This window comes from Hermetia illucens, chromosome 6 (genome assembly GCF_905115235.1).
Source record: "Hermetia illucens chromosome 6, iHerIll2.2.curated.20191125, whole genome shotgun sequence".
Lineage (NCBI taxonomy): Eukaryota > Metazoa > Arthropoda > Insecta > Diptera > Stratiomyidae > Hermetia > Hermetia illucens.
This window is the reverse complement of record NC_051854.1, coordinates 418,900-437,831: the sequence shown is the minus strand read 5'-3', so window position 1 is coordinate 437,831 and position 18,932 is coordinate 418,900. Positions and strand designations below refer to the sequence as shown.

At 37.6% G+C, this 18,932-nt stretch overlaps 2 protein-coding genes across 4 annotated transcripts in view; one reads left to right on the top strand and one right to left on the bottom strand.

Moving 5' to 3' along the window:
• The window catches only part of LOC119660475, an 89,469-nt gene that overhangs the window by 995 nt on the left and 69,542 nt on the right, over positions 1–18,932 (top strand). The window contains exons 4-5 of one of the 2 annotated variants that reach the window (XR_005250430.1): positions 27–538; positions 626–780. Coding sequence is in view for 1 of the 2 variants with exons in the window: in XM_038069065.1 (XP_037924993.1) it covers positions 27–300 (274 nt within the window). In the remaining variant the exon portion in view is untranslated. Of the gene's footprint in view, positions 1–26; positions 781–18,932 lie in introns of those variants that run through there. The other variant, XM_038069065.1, reaches the window with a different exon arrangement.
• LOC119660459 (hillarin) overlaps positions 3,612–18,932 on the bottom strand; it is a 29,288-nt gene continuing 13,967 nt past the window's right edge. The window contains exons 2-11 of one of the 2 annotated variants that reach the window (XM_038069020.1): positions 13,865–14,202; positions 12,387–12,528; positions 12,029–12,219; positions 6,664–7,215; positions 6,139–6,581; positions 5,866–6,074; positions 5,522–5,796; positions 5,328–5,441; positions 5,092–5,255; positions 3,612–4,499 (exon numbers count right to left, since the gene is read on the bottom strand). In XM_038069020.1, coding sequence (XP_037924948.1) covers positions 4,358–4,499; positions 5,092–5,255; positions 5,328–5,441; positions 5,522–5,796; positions 5,866–6,074; positions 6,139–6,581; positions 6,664–7,215; positions 12,029–12,219; positions 12,387–12,528; positions 13,865–14,053 — 2,421 coding nt within the window. In that variant the 5' untranslated portion in view covers positions 14,054–14,202 and the 3' untranslated portion in view covers positions 3,612–4,357. The remainder of the gene's footprint in view (positions 4,500–5,091; positions 5,256–5,327; positions 5,442–5,521; positions 5,797–5,865; positions 6,075–6,138; positions 6,582–6,663; positions 7,216–12,028; positions 12,220–12,386; positions 12,529–13,864; positions 14,203–18,932) is intronic. The other variant, XM_038069021.1, reaches the window with a different exon arrangement.

Genomic DNA, 18,932 nt, shown 5'->3' with positions numbered 1-18,932 from the left:
AATCTACATAAATTGGCTTTTTCTAGGCGACCTACGGGATTCACTGCACGAGAACAAGTTCTTCCATTGACGGTTAAGGTTCTTCGGAAACGTGCAGATTACTTGGAAGAAAAACTTGAGCAACAGAAAAAAGTGCTGGAAGGTCTAATGCCGCAAGTAGAGGAGGGTCGGAAAGGGATTGAGGAACACTTGGCGAGACTGCAAATGTTCTCGCTTCATATTGACCAGCGAAACGAAAAGATGGATGCTGCGGAGGAAGAGTTGACCCAGCAGTTAGTCAACTTTACAGATAAACTCTGATAGCCACAGCGAACGACACTCACTCAAAATAATATTGGGACCTGAATCCATGCAACTCCAATTCACACTTTTTTTTAAGTTTTAGGCTAGAAATATGCGAGTAAGGATGGCATTTACTCCTATAAGTTGCGCCATTATTTACACCTTGCGGTCTTTCCATTTGTACAGAGGCTTGTAGGGGATGTCCAGAGGATTTTTCCTGTGGAATTGATGGCGTGTTATATATTAAGGAAGTGAGGTTGGTCTTTGCCTCCTAATATTGAGAAGCATGACTTGTACTTCTACTTGTGATATAGATTTTAATTGGGTTTTGTATATTTGATAGATCTGCGAAAATAAAATCAAGAAACGAAGCAATTTGCAATAATCAAGAGGCAAACATTTTCCATGGTATCAAGAAATTTACGATTGCCGAAGTTTGCAGCTCTCAATATTATTTTGATTGAATAAATCTCTTCTTCTATCAAGTCCAAATGCCGGGTAAGTACCACTATCCTGTCTTGTATATAATCACATCGCTGGTTGACAAACTCACGATATAGTTTTTCCACTTTCGAAGTTTCGTGGATGTGGTATACATCCAAATTGGGGAAAAAAGTTAAATGGGTTAATTACACAGCTTTTCGTGGATGCTAATCACTTGACTGCCTTTGAGGTTTTATAAGAGATTTCAGTATATTTGGCTGTCCAATAGGTTTTGTCCTTCGATAAGCATGACGATTTTATGGTCTGAAAACAATTTTATTATTCAATATATTCTCCCCACACATTCTACGTTCAGCGTCCTATACACTGCTCTATGCAGATGAACTTTTCCTAGGGTCTCGAGCAACTCCAACAGTGAACATCTGATTCCACGTCAGTGGCAGTGATCTACCGAGAACTGGGTACTTTAAATATCTCGGATCAATGTTATCTTCTAATGGTGAAATGCGTTATGAAATGGTTTCACACATAGGTACCACTTAAGTGAAATGACGTTCTTTGTGATCGACATATCAAACGTCTCAAATCAAAATTTACCATTGTGCTGTATACTGTCTATGGTTCTGAGTGTTGGCGGACTATAAAAGACAATGAACGGAACTTCGTGGTAACGGAGACACGTGGATCAAGGCCTGTCGCGAAGGGGTATTCCCCCCAGGCACGGAATAAAAATCTCAATGGGGAAAATGATAACGGTTGGGCTCTATATTTTTTACTCCAAATTTTGGGTCCTGGTTTCCGCATAATTTTCATCCCGGGGTCCGGATTTTCTCTCTACGGTCTTGCTTTGAACACATCGGGAATGAGGATATCCGCGATCCATTTGGGGTTGCATCGATCGTGGAGAATTGGCAAGAAAGACGTCCTCGACGGTATGGTCACGTAATTCCCGCTAACACACATGCCAAGATTGGTCTGAACATCGAAGTTGATGGGAAACGTTCAGAAGGTCGGCCGAAACAACGTTGACTTGATACGCTGGATGGTAGTTTGAAAGCCTCGCGACTTCATTCAGATCAGGCTTTTGATAGAGAAAAATGGCGGAACCGATCAAAAAGAGCCGACCCTGCTTTTGAATGGGACAAAGGCTGAAGTCTTATTTCAGTGATCTTCTAATTTGTTGATTCTCTAAAATGGGAATCGGGAACTATTGAAATACGCTTTCATAGCTATTATAACCGTCTGGGCAACATGCTCAGGGTCACCCTTCTCTGGGTTCCCGGGCATATGCTATCACGTGAATGTTAAGGCCAATCTTATGAATTCTTGTCAGCACGAATTATATGACCATAATATCGAATGCGCCTCTTGCAATTTTCCCACGATGCGTCCGGATTCCTCATTTCGAATGTAATCATAGCGTGTTATGCCACTAATCCAGCGCAACATCTTTGCGATATGGCTTTTTGTCTTTGGGAGTCGCCTAACATTCAATCATAGAAGGTGACAAGGCGAACACCATTGCGGTAGATCTCGAATTTGACGCTCGTGTATATGCCGATAACAAAGAACTTCAATTGTGGAGCATCAGTTAATTCATCTTGCATAGATACGTGAATTACTTTCATAGCGCAATTCACTGTCAATGACAGTGCTTGTTTCATTGGAGTTGGTCCTCAAAAACTCTTTATTCAGATTCTCTCGGAGACCTTGATGCATAAGGCAATCATTCCACTTTTGTGCAAGCGCGAGGTAAATTTGAATGTAGACAGTGCGATGCTCCTTAACATGTTTTTCCGTGGGTAACAACAAGCGTTTCGTCAGTATTTTTACATTTCTTAACGAACCCGGCTTAGTTCACAGTAATTTGAACAAGCATGAATGCGTACAAACATTTTCTTGTCGTTCGATATTAACCAAATGGGCGGTAACTTGAGCATACTGCTTGATTGCTTTTCTTTTTCCATATCGGAACGGTCGTGTTTTCTTGCCAGAAGATGGTGCTCCACTCTCCTCAATAACGAACAATGTAAGTGTTGAGCAAAAGGAAAGTTTCTTTGGGTAAGTACCGAAATTGAAAACAACTACGATAATGATCGTATTCGGCGCCATTGCCGGGTTTATTAATTGTTGGGCTTTCCCATATCTTCATGTCGATCCAGTCAACGTGGGAAATGATTGGAGATTTCGGCATTAATTCAATTTCAGATGGTTCTACCTAAGATTCTCCTAAAATTGTATATCTTTCCGCGACTGGAATTTCATCGCTCTTACCTGTAAAGTACCGAGACATCACCTTTACTTAAAGAAAGACATTAGCAGATAGTAGATCTCTTCATAACCCTCGCTGTGTTTAACCCGCTGTCGCAGGTTTATCACTTGCACCGTAATAAACGTAACGACGAAATGTCAACAATGCTAGAAGACAAATCTTTTCACATATAAATAAATGTTCAAAGTGGGATTTTATTTTGCATTCTTACTCTCTGCACGCAAAAATAAAGAATTTGGCAGTTGCTAAAATAACAAATAATAATTCAAACCAATTACAAACTTAATGATAATAATCGTTGACGCAACAATCCATATTGGATCAGGGCCTTGAAGTGTTTTAGAGCACTTTATTCAAGATCGTAACGGTACACTGTAGGAGGCAATGTGGTCAGCATTACGCCCGCCCGAGATTATTACTCTGATATGACTCAAGTACTCATTCACAGCTGAGTCGACTGGTATCCGGCATCCAGTCGTGATAACAAATCCCACCGCCACTAGTGAGATTTGAATCGCGACCTTCCGCTACAACAGCCCAGCGCTCTAACCACTTGAGCCATCCGGACACATACACACAATTACAAACTTAACCAAGTCAAAACAAGCTAGGCTTCTTTTGTTATCAAAGTTTTTATTAATATTTTCAAAAATATATTTTTAATAAAAAATTTTTCACTTCTCTCACTTTGCATTATATGCTGTGTATGTACAATAAATTATGATTCGGGGGTTACAATATAAAAGGAAATCAATTCACTTCAGTTTGAGCAGTTTTGTTAGTTTCGATTTTTCACTGGTAGAGAATTAGTTCAAATTAGTTGATCTATCATTACTTTGTAAGTTTGTCTCTGTGCCTTATATTTTGTGTGTTGGTATTCTTTAAATAATTAAGTAGGTTGTGTAGCGCGAATTGAAGACATGTTTTGCTTCCAAGGTCTTAAGAGTAATGTCCCTACAGCACCATTTTTCGTATAAATAAGCTTTTTATCAATTGACTAAGCAACACGGACAACCGAGAGTACATACTAAGATTATTTAAATACAGTGTTTGTATCATAAATTAAAATATTTAGTGTTCAACAATTAAACATTATTTAGAAAAGAGATTTGAAAATTTAAAATTGCAACTGGGTCAGAATCCAGTCCGTTAGTTATGTTCATTTTGAAAATAATTTCAACATTCAACTGGAGGCAGTCGCCCAATTCAATATATAACTTATAGAATAAAAAAGTCTTGAAAATTAAATTAGGTGATAGCGTCGTTTGTTTTGTGATATTGATTGTTTATAAACAGTTGGTGCATTCTTTTCTTCACTGTTGCAATCTTTACTATGCTTTCAAATTGAGCTTCCTTATTTTAATTTCGTTTCGATGAATTTATTAGATATTTACAACAATGCGTTAGTAGATGTTTCTCGTTTAGACTATTATTATTGTGCTGCATTGTGCCAACCTCTCGTGTATAAATGTCGAGACCGTACTGTCCTTCTTCAGGAAAGCTGGAAAAAAAGTTGGATGGAAGAAGTAGATTAGTGTCAGTCAGAATAACAGCCTCCCCAAGAAGACTATAGTAAACACAGAAAATCAGTCTTCTTGTGTGTATATTCATATTACAAGTTATGAACAGAAGTGTGTATATTATAAATGGCATTCTTATTATAATTATTCGGATCGCCGCTTTCTGCGTTTGATTTGGTCTTGCCTGGAAAATTTGTATGACAAATGGAACCAAGTCCGGCTATACAATCACGTCATCTCACAAGCAAACCTTGATTGAAGAGCCCCGCCCATTTTTTTTGTCTCCCAAAATTTCAAGACTTGCCTGGGTATTTTCATCTTTTACAGTCTGTGTACAGTCTTCTTTAGCCACCCACAAATGTGGTTTAAGTTTTCTCATGATCGCGGTTAAAACATAACTTTATATCGAACTCTTATTAGAGGTACGATTGTCGTTTGGTGTACAGGACTTAGTCTGATTGCGGCTCGAATAGTTTGATATCAGACCACATCAACTGGTTGAAATCGCTCTATTTCGATAGAGGAGAAGTAGTAGAATGCCAGGCTTCCCTGCAGAATGTATTCTCAACTCACCTTATAGCAAACGTGACAATATCATCGACGACATTATGCGTAACGTATTTCGATAACTTTTTTTCTTCGAGACCGTTTTTATGTAAAGTTGCCATAAAATCTGTTAACGGCCTTGACATTCTGAATTGAATTTCCATTCCACGGCCAGCAAAAATAAGAGGTTCCTGCAGATAACATCGTGAAAAGAATAAATATATGTTTTTGAAATTGTGGATGCATATAGGTTCATTACTCACCTGATGTGTTACTGGTATTAAGCCAAATAATCTTGTGGCTTTGGTTGGACCCCACTCACCACTTGCGCAATCTGGCAAAGGAACCATTACAGTTTGAAGTTCCTCACAACAGATCTGTAAAAAAAAATAAATCAGGTGCTTTATTGCATTCCAGCTTAGGTAGATCTTGCAGATCATAACCCACGGTACCATACCTTGAATTTACATACTGACTTGAATTTCATCGGCTCTCCCGTCAAATACTCTTGCGGGGTCACGGCATTAGCAAAAATATCTAAAAGAAAAGCGCCCGACGTGGGCGCATGTACTCTGAAAGCAACTATATTTCCAATAACAGATTGCATAACGAAACGTTTGAGTGAAACTGCATCGAAGGAATCCTCTTCGCTATCATAAAATTTCAGATTGTAGTGGAAGATTAGACATCCTTGCATATCGGTTGGCATTGCTATTCGGACGGTAGCTGCGCCTTATGCATAAAACAGAATCAAAATTAATTTACGGTAATTATTTTTAAGTTTTAGATGAAATCAACAACCTGTATCATCGGTAAATACTACGGCACCGTACCCCTCATCAGCAAAATGTAAACCATATCTGAAGAATAACGATCGAACGAACGGTAGGTTTTCGAATTCCCGTAAAGTAATCGGACGTTTTAAAAGTTGCCATTCTTCTTGCAGTGGGAAGAACTCATAGATAAATTCTCGGGGATCAGTGAGAAAGTAGTGATCATCATATTCGTACCTATTTATTTTTTAATCGTTAGAGCGTGAGACACAAATTTCTAGAGCTTGTATAAAAAACTCACCTTAAACTATCATTTTTACCTCGTCCGGTTTTGGGAACTTCTTTGGCATTAACCAAATGTCTTGCGCCCCAATTGCATTGCACAAAACGCCAAGCCCCGGCTACATATACAGCATTCCATGAGTTTCGGAAACGTGAATCTTGGAATTTAACACCTGGTTGATATCCTGCACTTTTTGAATAACCTTTAATCACAACGCAATGTAGACCAGCATAGCTGCAAAGTCTTTTGAACAATACATGGTAACTCTCAGTTCCATACTTTATTCCACGAAGGAGTCCCATAGGTGTATCACCTCGTAAATCGTCATCGAAATGCATTGCGTTGAGATTCTTGACAGTGATCCATCGGAAAATCGTACGAGCTTTCTCAATATCAGAAGTGCACCGGCCGACCAGTTGTCGGACAAGATCAGTGAAGGTTTTTTGGTCTTCTTGGGCAACCTGGGATAAAAGAGGTTGAAGTATGCAAGAAGTAAGAAAGGATTTGCTTTCTTCGAATATTGGAGATTAAACTTATTCTTACCGAAATAGCGATTCTATCGACATCTTCGAATTCGATTGGGTCTGTGTAGATCTGAAATTTACTAACGGCAGGAGGGGACGGGGGTGGAGCACGATCCGGGTATTCCAATGGTAACGCTTCCTCGGTAAAATCGTCATCTAAGAAGATGCTCTCATTTTGCATGTATTCGCTACGACGGGCGCTGATCAGTTCCAGCATTTCACTGGATTGTCTATCGACTAGAGCTGCAGTTTCAGAACGTTCGTGTTCAAGCATTTTCCGAGATAAACTCTCTTTCTTTTTGGTACGGCGCAGTGTCATGTTCTTCTCCAGGTCTTCTTTCTGTTGTTCGTGTCGAAGCGTTAGCAAATTCTGTTCATCGCGATTGCGTCTTGAAGTAGCCAATTCCTTTTCAAATTTATGTGTTAAACGTTGTAGTTCTCGTTCCCATTCATCTTGAATTTCATCTTGCATTTTACGATCCTCTTCCTCTCTTTTCCGAGCGAATTTGCGATAAAGATCATCTTCCTCTTTGCGATGTTTCATTTCTAGGCGGGCTTGCTCTTCACGGGCCTAAAAGATAGTATTTTTTTAATCCAAATGATAGATCCGCTTCTTAAAATAAGAATAGACCCTTAGTTATGTTTTATTTTACGTACTCGTTTCAAAATTAATTTAGTAATATTAAACATTCAAATAACAAACCATAGGTTCAAATCGCGCCTTATGGATATGAACTTTGAAATTTAGGGTTGGAATGTTTTGTCTAAGAATGTTCTTAGTCTCCTCCGCATATCGTAACTGCTTTGTCCGTAGTGAACGATTCATGCTCCTCACGAGCAGAGAGTAGTTTCAGCAGGAGAGCATATAAAGCAGCAACGGTATATGGTATGCATTACTAAGGAACTGAAGTTTTCTCTAGGAGGGGTTTAAAAGTGTTCTAAAAGATTTTTGTCTAAGGAATATATAGAAACAACTTCTGGAAGTTTTATTTTATAATTTTCATTATGAGGCTGATTATAATATAAACTCATAGGCCCTCACGGTACTTGTTAAGGAATACATTTTTTCAGTGAATCCTTGGCTCCCTGGCGTATTATAATGATCATAAAAACTTTGCCCTTCGTTACTGCTATTTCATCATCTTATGGAATAGTTGCTTAATACATACAGCATTCCTTCGAATCTTGTCCGCCTAGTCTTTGTAACAGTTAAGATTTTCCAAAAAAAAAAACGAATAACGATGGGAGCGTTACTGGGTAGGGGAAAAAATTAAAATATTATTCGTATTTGAGAAAGAATTAACAGAAGATTTTACCAATCCCCTATTCTGAAAGGGCTAATTTGTGTATTCAATCAAATGCATTTTCACATCAGATGAACTTCCCGTATTAACTTCTTCAATTTGTATACGAATGTCAATACCATTTCATTTTGAATAAATTTTCATCGGCGATAAATCTACACTTCTATAGAAATGTAATGTGTATAGTATGCATTGAAAAACCCCATTAATTAAAATGGTAACTGAACTGAAGGTACATGTTATCGCTCCGTTTCATATGCAGTAGAAATTTGCATCATAACAAGTAGGGGCCTTTGTACCTTTGTATAGAACAATAACGGCAGACATTTTTGCACGCTCTGCATCAGCACGGTATTTACATGAAAACTGTAACTTCATAAGCCGAAAGAGTCAAATGAATTTATCACTAATTTCAATGAAGGTGTGCATTTTGTATTGTATAATTAAATAATAGAGCGAGACTGCTCTTCTTGAGTTTGTTGGGGAATTGTTTCTTATAGTGACAATGTTATTCTCTTGTTTTTTATGATTGAAAATATTTGAAAGACCTTCACAATTCTGGATTTTTTTTGATATTGGTATCGTTTTTGAGATTCTAAGCAAAAACATGTTTTTTTTTCTCGAATTCATAACCCTTTAGCTGTCACCATCATTTTGATTTCTGAAAAAAACTGCCGCCTTTACAGTACTTAAATTTGATAATCCAAAAGCTACAATAGCTGCGAACTTGGATCATGGCTGAGACTTTACTCTAAAATATTTCTGTTAAAATGAGGTAATATATATACATATAAATATGTTTTACTCCGCGTGATTTTGCTGTTTAATTAATTTTCTCTGGAATTTTAACGTACACAATAATAATAATAATCGTTGGCGCAACAATCCATATTGGATGAGGGCCTTGGAGTGTGTTAGAGCACTTCATTCAAGACCATAACGGTACATTGTAGGAGGCAATGTGGTTAGCATTGCGCTCGCCCGAGATTATTACCCTGATTTGACTCAGGCACCCATTCACAGCTGAGTCGACTGGTTTCCGACGTTAAATCACGAGACAAATCTTACGGCCACCAGTGAGATTCAAACCGCGATCTTCCGTACGACAGCGTGCTCTAACCACGCAGCTATCCGGATAAAATACACGTACACAATGCAAGAAATTAATCTCTCTTGCGTTGTGATAAAATTATATTCACATGTTCCTATCAGTAAGATACTACTTCCATCATCGATTATTCTCTCATTTCTGACTGCGCCGAAATTTCAAATACTATGAAAACAATCCAAATTAAAACTTTTATCAGTGTTTTCTTCCCTTGAGCTCAACAGGGACTTCATAATTTTTATTAGTGGTACAATTGAAGTTGTAAAAAAAAATTCAAGCCTAAAGCTGAGACGCATTAACAACGCTAACTTCACTTTCGCTATTTTGGTGAAAATGCGTTTTTGTCGGAGTACGGGCCAGATATCCGACCCGACGTATACTGTGGGGATCTGTGTCCTTTGTAACGTGGGCAACGAAAGCGCGACTTTGAACGCATGACTGCTCTGCGCGCGCCAGTTCTCCGTGAACGTGTTGATGAGGATGCTATCCTAGGATGGCGAACAAGTTGGAATAATAGAGGAAGAATGCATGCTTGTCGGAAAGTCGTAGAGCAAGCTAAAGCCCGTTACTAGAGTGAAGTGGTTGAGGCACTATACTCCAAACAGAGGTTAAGATAATCATAAAATCATTGCATAAATAAAACATCATAATCATCAATGGCGCAACAACCGGCATTCAGTCTAGGCCTGCCTTAATAAAGAACCCCAGACATCCCGGTTTTGTGCCGAGGTCCACCAATTCGATATCCCTAAAAGCTATCTGGCGTCCTGACCTATGCCGTCGCTACATCTCAGGCAGGATCTATCTTGTCTTCTTTTTCTACCATAGATATTGCCTTTATAAACTTTCCGGTTTGGATCATCCTCATCCATACGGATGAAGTGACGTGCCCACCGTCACTTACAGAGCCGGATTTTATCCACAACGTGACGGCCATTCTATCGCTCATAGATTTCGTCGTTATGTAGGCTACGGAATCATCTAGGGGCCAAAAATTCTTCGGAGGATTCTTCTCTCGAACGCGGCCAAGAGTTCTCAATTTTTCTTGCTAAGAACCCAAATCTCCGAGGAATACATGAGGACTGGCAAGATCATAGTCTTGTACAGTAAGCGCTTTGACCCTGTGGTGAGACGTTTCGAGTGGAACAGTTTTTGTAAGCTGAAATAGGCTCTGTTGGCTGCTAACAACTGTGCGCGGATTTCATCATCGTAGCTGTTATCGCTTGTGATTTTCGACCCTCGATAGGAGAAATTATCAACGGTCTCAAAGTTGTAGTCTCCTATCTTTATTCTTTTCGCTTGACCAGTGCGGTTTGATGTTGGTTGGTTGGTTTTCGGTGCTGACGTTGCCACCATATATTTTGTCTTGTCTTCATTAATGTGCAGCCTAAAATCTCGCGGCGCCTCCTCAATCTGGATGAAGGCAGTCGGTCTCGGGCCGTCCTTCCCATGATGTCGATATCGTCAGCGTAGGCCAGTAGTTGGGTGGAGGATCGTACCCCTCGCATGTAGCTCAGCATCATGAATCAATTTCTCCAGGGCCAGGTTAAAGAGGACGCATGCATGCATGCATGTATAAATAAAACCCTCTGTTTAATATTACTAAGTATTGAATGCGTATTATTTAAGTTTAAGTTTATTTTTGCATGATGGGCTGTATTATCAACCGTTTCAAACGAAGCTTGTTAACATGATTTCAAACAATTTTCAGAAGGTCATAACAAACAAACAATTCTTGTTCGAAAATAATGAAAACTCAGAAATGCATTTACGCAGTTATTTCAGTACATTCAGATTGTGCTCAACGTCACTCAATTTCCATTAAAACTTTAGAGTTATTAGTATGCAAGGCAAATGCAAACGACCATACTCGAATGCAATTCATTTTCAGGGAAAGTATAACAGTTTAATGTATGTATATGGTCAAAACATAGTCAAGTGTACATTCAAACATGGGCATACTAAATAATTTTGGTTCGAAAAATTACGATGATTTCACTTCACTTTCTTTTCGAGAAAAAGCAACGAAAATAGTAGCAACAAAGCAAGCACAACGAAATTCATGTGGTGTGATGGTATTGAGATTTCACCTCCTCTCAATCTTCTTTCGATCGATCTTCATTTTCTCATCAGATATTCATTTCAAGTACGTATTTTCGCCTTTTAGATAGTAATCAGAATATCGAGTGACTGAACAAGATAGCGTACATATCTCATTCGTGATTCTCTAGTTATTAGTGAAGTGTTCTTTTGCCCGATTACATTCTAACAAATAAACTCGTACTCGCAGGGAACTGTTGTTAAACGATGCATATGTGCTGTGCATCTAACTGCAAAGTGCAACACAGAGATTGTGGAAGGCATGACTGCTAGGACTACAGTCGAGTATATTTAGTAGCAATTGCATAAATACTATGCATTGCGGTGTGAAGCAGAAGACAATTACTTTAGCATGAAAACAAATTCCATTTTCAGAGGCCGACTAGTTCCGCATCTTCATTTCATTCGATATGATCTAGTGGTCTGGAAACCCATAAAACGTACGAGTATTCAAATCATTATGAAAAAGCAATGCGTTTAGAGGGCATGCACGCATGGAGGTTACTAATGCGCCAATAAAGTGAAGTTTTTCGCAGCACAATCTGTTTGTAATTTGCTGATTACATGCACGTTGCAACCTAGACAATATATCATAATCTTTCCATTTATCCAACTATAGATCTTCTATCAATGGGTGTTATAGTATAATTATCTGCTGCATTTACTGGAAACATTAACCTTAATTTAAACATTGTTTCACAGAAAGATGCATTTTTATGCTTAGGTGGCTGTTTAACTTTGTTATGCTCCGAATGATGGAGCCGTGGTAATTAATTGAAGAAATCTGTTCACAGTACATATTAGGATAAACTAAAGTATTGAAGTAGCAGACAGGGATGATGTTGATAAAGGAAAGTGAATATAATACTTACCAAATAAAAGTCAATTGGTTTCTCACGTCTTTTATTGTATGCTTTCTGAATTTCTGTTTGTTTGAGAGCATGTGCAATATGAAGTGCGCTAGCATCGAAACGGCCGTATTTGTAGTCTGAGTCATTTTGCGATGGTGAATTAACTTCACGACTACCATGATATCCATTTGGAGTTGACTGTCGCGTTTGATCTAAATTAGATAATATGACTAAGCTGTCTCTATGTCATTATTAAGGAATGTGAATGATTTTATGGAGAGGCATCTAAAACTCAGATGGTATTGTAACATGCTCAGTTTGCTATGCAGCTTGCATTTGCCCCCTTCATGAACTCCTTGTTTCATATTTATACACTTACTTTCAACATCTGCTCGTGTTCCTCTAATTTGTTCATTAACATATTTATTCGATTTTGGTACATTAAGAGCCTGTCGAATTCCCACTGATGTTTGATCCAGATGTCCTGGGCCACTCTTTGGTACATGTGAGCTGCAGTAAACCTGAAAGTGAAAATAGATAAAAAAGAAAAGATGTTGATTTTATCTCATAAATATCGCTATTTGATGTAAAGCTTATCTGAAAATTTCATTAGTGAAGGACAGAAACAAAAAAAGCTTGACATTTCTTCCTATAACTCCCTAGCATCACTGTTTTTCATAAACGCTTGTTCTTCATCTTTAGTAGACTGGCTTACTTCGATCGACCTTATTTGCGATATTACAATACAGACTAGCAATCAACTTTTTGACTTCCTTACAAACGTTAATGATTCGTTTCAATGTAATTTTAATTGCAAAGAGCTACAAGTCTGTTTACTGCTACTAATCTTCCTAAATTCATGTGTACTACGCGTACTCATTTCTCGAAGGTCCTTAGTGAATTGTAAAATCCTATTTCATAATCTGGCCGTATTGATTTTCTCTTAAGTATTCTCAACCTATTTTTAATTTGGTTTAAGTAGTAGTACTGAAAATGTTATTAAAGTTTATAGAATATTAGGGAGTGGCGGTATCAACTTAATGGCAATTTCCTAACAAGTCAAACTCTAAAAGTAGAAGACAAGTTGATTTGTCTGAAAACCCCGAGTCGATTGAGTGCCTGAAAACCGCCTGTAGAAATCTTCTTTCCATTTAAAGGGAGGGTAAGGTTTTGTATTTTCAAAAAATCCCCAAGTTTCAAGTCGATCTGAGTAAAATTCTCCGCATCTTCGAATTATAGATCTAAATTTTTAAAACTTTAAACGTGTTTTTCTCAAAACCACTTTTTCAAAGTCCGTGTTCACTTCCATTTCAAAACTACTTGACCGTTTTGAATTTGGTATATGCATTTTGCATACAAAATAATAATAATAATAATCCATAACGGTGATTCTTACATTTTTTTTATTATGAGGGGTTTTTACTTACAAAAGGGCGGAATTTTTCGTGAAAAATAGCACTTATTACATTAAACGGCCGCCAAAAATGGCGGGGGGGGGGGGGGAATCTGAGCTCGCTGGGGAGAAGATTCATTTATACTTTGACTAAATTCAAATGGTTTTTTCTTCGTCGCTCTGGGAAAAGCTCTGTCATGGGCTACTTTGTGAATATTTTTGCATCAAAATTTTACAGAATATTTTTAAAAGCATACTTAATGATGTACAAAAGGTTTCAATAAATTTACTCAAACTATTTTTCTAAAAAAAAATTGGTAATAAAAGTGTGTTTTTCACGCTGATAACCTTACACCTCCCTTAATATTGTACATGCCACTATAAAGCTAGCACACCCTAATGTTTCTACTGAAAACATGTCGAACCCAAAACAATGCGATATTTTGCAAACAAGTCATTATTACCTCTTTGTCTTCCTGCCGATGTTGATTGTTAAAGTATGTTTTGAGCGTCAACTTTGTGCCACAATGAATACATTTAAAGCATCCGGAATGGAAAAATGTGAAATCTTTTAAAGGCCCAACTCGATCCACCTGATAGACGACTTCATTACATCGCAGGCATGTTGATTCATAGAAATTCGGTCGGTACATAATTGTGTATTTCGAATTGATCGAACTAGATATTAAAGCGTTGAGCACGTTTACGCACAGATCCGACTTTTCACAGCTTTAATTTAATTTGTGAAAATGATTTCTTATAACTAGTTGAAAACAAGGCCACTGCATTTGTGAGCCTTAATCTGAAAAGAAATAAAATATTATTGGATTTAGCTTATAGAAGAAGGGCAATAGTTTGATAATGCTCTGAATATCTCTGAGAATCTTATTTTAAAAAAATGGCATTCGTAGCTTTCAGGATCATTGGCTGGTAAACTAAAATGCTTCATCGAAACATTATTTCGATTATATCTTATCACACGTTAATTCCCAACATTTATTTATATGCATTCAAAGATTTTTGAATTTGATCGCTATTGGTGCCATCTTTTTAAAACATGCATATGTAAGTCCATAGAAAACGATATAAAAAAATAACTCCGAAACAGTAAAAGTTGGTCTTCCTCCGCACGACGCACTATATCCATCTTAAGGTCAAAAGAAACTGAAATTGAAATGAAAAACCAACTGTCTTTTTCGTAAATTCCATCAAGACGCCCCCAAGATGTGTAAGACTGTAAGATATATGAGACATATGATTTGAAATTCAAAGAACCTACGCTTTAACCGGGACAACCACACTTTTAGCTTGATGGCTCCACCATGGAAGTCAATAAACAGAATAGCTGTAGTGGATAACCATGGATACTGTGAATTAGGCTACCTTTTACGGGAGACGACGCGACGACGGTATCGATGCTAAGAATGTGCACAAGCGGATTAATTTTCCACCTATATGCATACAAGTTTTTTCGCTTAGTAAATTTATGAAGAGGGAGGAGGAAAGCTAACTAACGATTAGTCGTACTTGGAGTCAAGTTGCCTAGAAGACCTAGCAATTATCCAACTCCATTTACGCGACGTTAATGGCTCTAGTGAGGGGCTTTAAGTACATAAACATTTATTTGAATATATATAATATAATGCAGCAACATTCCGATTAAGTTTTTGGTTTTTTCCTTTGATAGAATTCTGAGCGGGCAGCTTGCTGTAAACAATGTCGTAATGATGGTGGGCCGGCGTAGGATGATTCTGCGGCCAGTTTACATAGAACAGTATGATATAACCGAGTAGTAGACACTACGAAGTGTTCTTTTTAAGATTGCATAGGTCTGATTCCATATAAATTTATTTCATACGCTCGGAAATTCAAGGAAAGTTTCAATGATTTTAGTTTTTCTTTTCAACTTTCATCTGTTAAATTGGCCTTTTCTCTATAGTTGCAATATCCGGTTCTCGATAATAGAGTTGATATTTAAGAAATTTGTTAGTAAGCCGCCAAATATCACATCCATAACTACTTCCTACTGATATTTTTGTTTTTCATTATCATCACTTTTGAAAACTAGGAAGGCTAAAATGATATTCTCAAACCGACCCAATCGCGCAACCAAATTCAAATTCGAAAAAATGAGATTTTATTTTTGTTGATTCCGAATAAGTTCAAATAAAGCCAATATCGAGTCTCATCGACTCGGAATTATATGTGAAAGAAGCTTGCCCATGACATCATTGATTTACTTTTAACTTGTTTCGACTGATTTTGGTTTAACGATTTGTTAAAAAGTGAAATTTCTTTCATTCTCTTTCTGCTGCCCATTGAGAAGATGGCTTTGATCTTCGAGAAAGTTTTCGCGGCTATCATGTGTTTTTGTTACTTTGAAGGCAAGTTCGGATATACAATTATTCCATATTTATAATCATGTTTGCAGCTAAATTTAAAATAATCTTGGAATTGGTGACATTTGAATGAATGGTCCAATGTTAACCGGGTTTAAGTGAATTTAGATTTTTTTTATAAGAAACAACAATATTGATGAATTTCTGGTTTCAGTTTTCTATTATCTTGTTTCAAATACCAGGAGTGAATCGTCTTTCGACGTTCAAAGATAGAGATGCAACAAAAGTAGCGATTAATTTCCATTTCTTTTAACGAGCATCGAAAAACTGGGACAACATTTGAATAAATCTGAAAGATATTCAGTTACACCTATCAAGAAATCGTTTAACGGGATGATATCATGTTTAATAATGTTTTGTGATATTAAGCAATTTTGATTGTTCTCGGTTTATTTACGACAAGAAACAATCACGTGTTAGAATACAACCTGTTTCATTTATTATGTTTTTTAAATGAGCGACGAAATGTGTTCTTCAGAGAGATAAATCTCGGCCATTTAAAGTGTTGTATTGAAGTGAACATTTTCGAAAGTTCCATTCGGCCTAACTATTTGCGATTAGTCGTTTGTAAGAAGCTTTGTACATGGGCAATTGCGCTTGGAATTCCACTTTCCTGCAATGGAAAGTAACATAATTGATATGCACCCGGCGTAGCCCTAAGGTATAAGGACTTGGGGGTATATCATCCTTTTTCGTTATTTATGCTTCTTTCATGAACGGTGGAACTAGACTCTCTAGATATTATGCAGAACATGAACAATGGATCACAACAATCGGACCAGATTTTCCTTGCCCATCAAATACTACAACTACTGTTTATTTCCTCGAAAATAAAAAAGTAAATTGGCTGAGCAAAATGATCTAGATCCTCGCAGAGAAAAACTGTGTACATTTTAGTTTTTGTTCGCAAATTGAGAGTGCAACAACGAAAAGAAGGAAAACCAATAGTGGGTTCACAGATTTGCGAAACAAAATCGAGGAGTTCAAAAAGGAAGGTTTACGCCATTAATTTATTGCAAACAAATAAGGGATCACGGAAGTATTTCTAATATTAAGTGAGTTTGGGTAAGAGATAAAGTTGAAAATGTTTTCAAAGCCGGAAGGCCCACTACAAGATAGAGAAATTCCTTGAATTAATGCCCACATCGAGCCAATATAAATAATTTTGACATAAAACGTACTGTGAGACGTCATGTTAGTAACGTGAAGCTGAATTTATGAAAAGAGTTCTCTTCAAAGAGAACCCGGAAGGTAGACTTATGATTGCTTAACTACACTTAAGTTAAATAAATTTGAATATTTGTATCTGAACAAATAAACAGATTCCACTTTCCTTTTTGTCAACCAGCCACTTGCTGCCTTCTTTAGCGGAATAACGAAGCTTGCCATACTACTAGACCAGGGTTATATCGGGTATGCTTACATATTATATGGTCTAGAGAAAGGTCTCTTGTTTAGTACGGGAATAATAATAAAAATAGATGGGAGAAAGCAATGCTACTACACGGTTATTTAGCGATTCCAACAAGACAATTATTTAAAGAATTCCTTATGATAAATGACTAATTAACGAATTGAAATGTGGATGTATTATAGCACAGGCACTTTTGAACGCATCTGCAGCGGAAAACTAGATTGAGGACTATTCGTTGTAAAATTGTATGTGTGACCTTGCCAGACCAGGTGAAAATCGTTGATTTGCCAAAACCCAGTTGACTGTTAGGATTGTTTCGCGTTGAAATAAGTTTAAGTTTCTGCGTCCAAAGTTTTCTCGAATCTGACGAAATATACGTGGAGCGGTGGCTTGCCATATCATTCACAATGGGTTGGACGGCGTCCGCTACCCTTCTCTTCTCGTTCTTTGCCATGATAACGGAGGTCCGACGCGTCACGCTCACGCCCACTCGCAGCGGTCAATAAAACTGTTGGCTCCTTACGATCACCGATCCGCCCTCATGTTTCCGTAGTCAGCTATGTATTTTAATGACCTCTCGGGGCATAGGCGACAATCTAGTCGAGGTCTCAGATAATGACTATTTTAAGGCGGTCAAGGTGTTCATCAATATTCTTGAGCGGTTTGTACGAAGTTTTTTGTCGTCTGCGCAACAACACTACTGGTCAACCGGACCGGTAGACTATGTAGATTTCAGTCGAAAAAAGGCGTATGTATTGTATGTATGTATTAGAAGGGTGTCGTGCTTCATGAATTATTGGCAGAAGGTCAGACCGTGTGCAGAAAGTATTATTCAGTCGAAAAAAGGCGGTGCTCACGGTTTTTATGTATTAGAAGGGTGTCGTGCTTCATGAATTATTGGCAGAAGGTCAGACTGTGTGCAGAAAGTATTATTTGGGCGTTATGAGATTGGCGGATTTCGTGCCGCGATAACACCGTCGCCTAATGACATCATTGTTTGCATCATTTGGTCAACGAATGCCAATGAACAGTCAGTGAATTTAGCGGATGATTTGGTTCATTGCGATTTCTCTGCCTTCAATTGACACAAACAACCAACCAGGGGAGCATGTTTCAGCAGTCGAGCAGAGGTAGTAGAAAGGGAATGAAAAATTGAAGACTGTTCTGATGAACATACCAAACACCGAGTAGAGAACATGATTCGAGGTTTGGATGAAGCACTGCTATATGTACATTGTAATCGATGGAAGTTACTTTGAAGGGAATAATGTCGGTTTTGACGAGTGATCTTGTATTTAAAATTTCCTGGATAAAATCCAGGAACTTTTTCGTCAAAGTAATACACAATAGTAACTATCATAATACATATATTCCATCAAAAGTCCAGCATGTAGAAGGAATATATTGTTCAATATTTTTAAATTAAAGTAAATATACTTTTAAAAATCTTTCCATACTTTTATTCCCCACTGTTCAGATAACGAAGTTGGTGTTTCGCTATTCTTCCATTAATCAACGACTACCAGTTTCCATTAAGCACAATTGTATTGGCCGAGAAATAAACCAATCTAACTGTGAAAGTCAAGTTCAGAAAAATCTGCACTATCAAGTTCCTAATTCGAGCACAATTGGAGAGGTAATTGCCGAAATTGAATGCAAAAAAATGTTAACTACATGTTCAATGATGACATATTCCGCATTAAGTAAGATATGACGAAG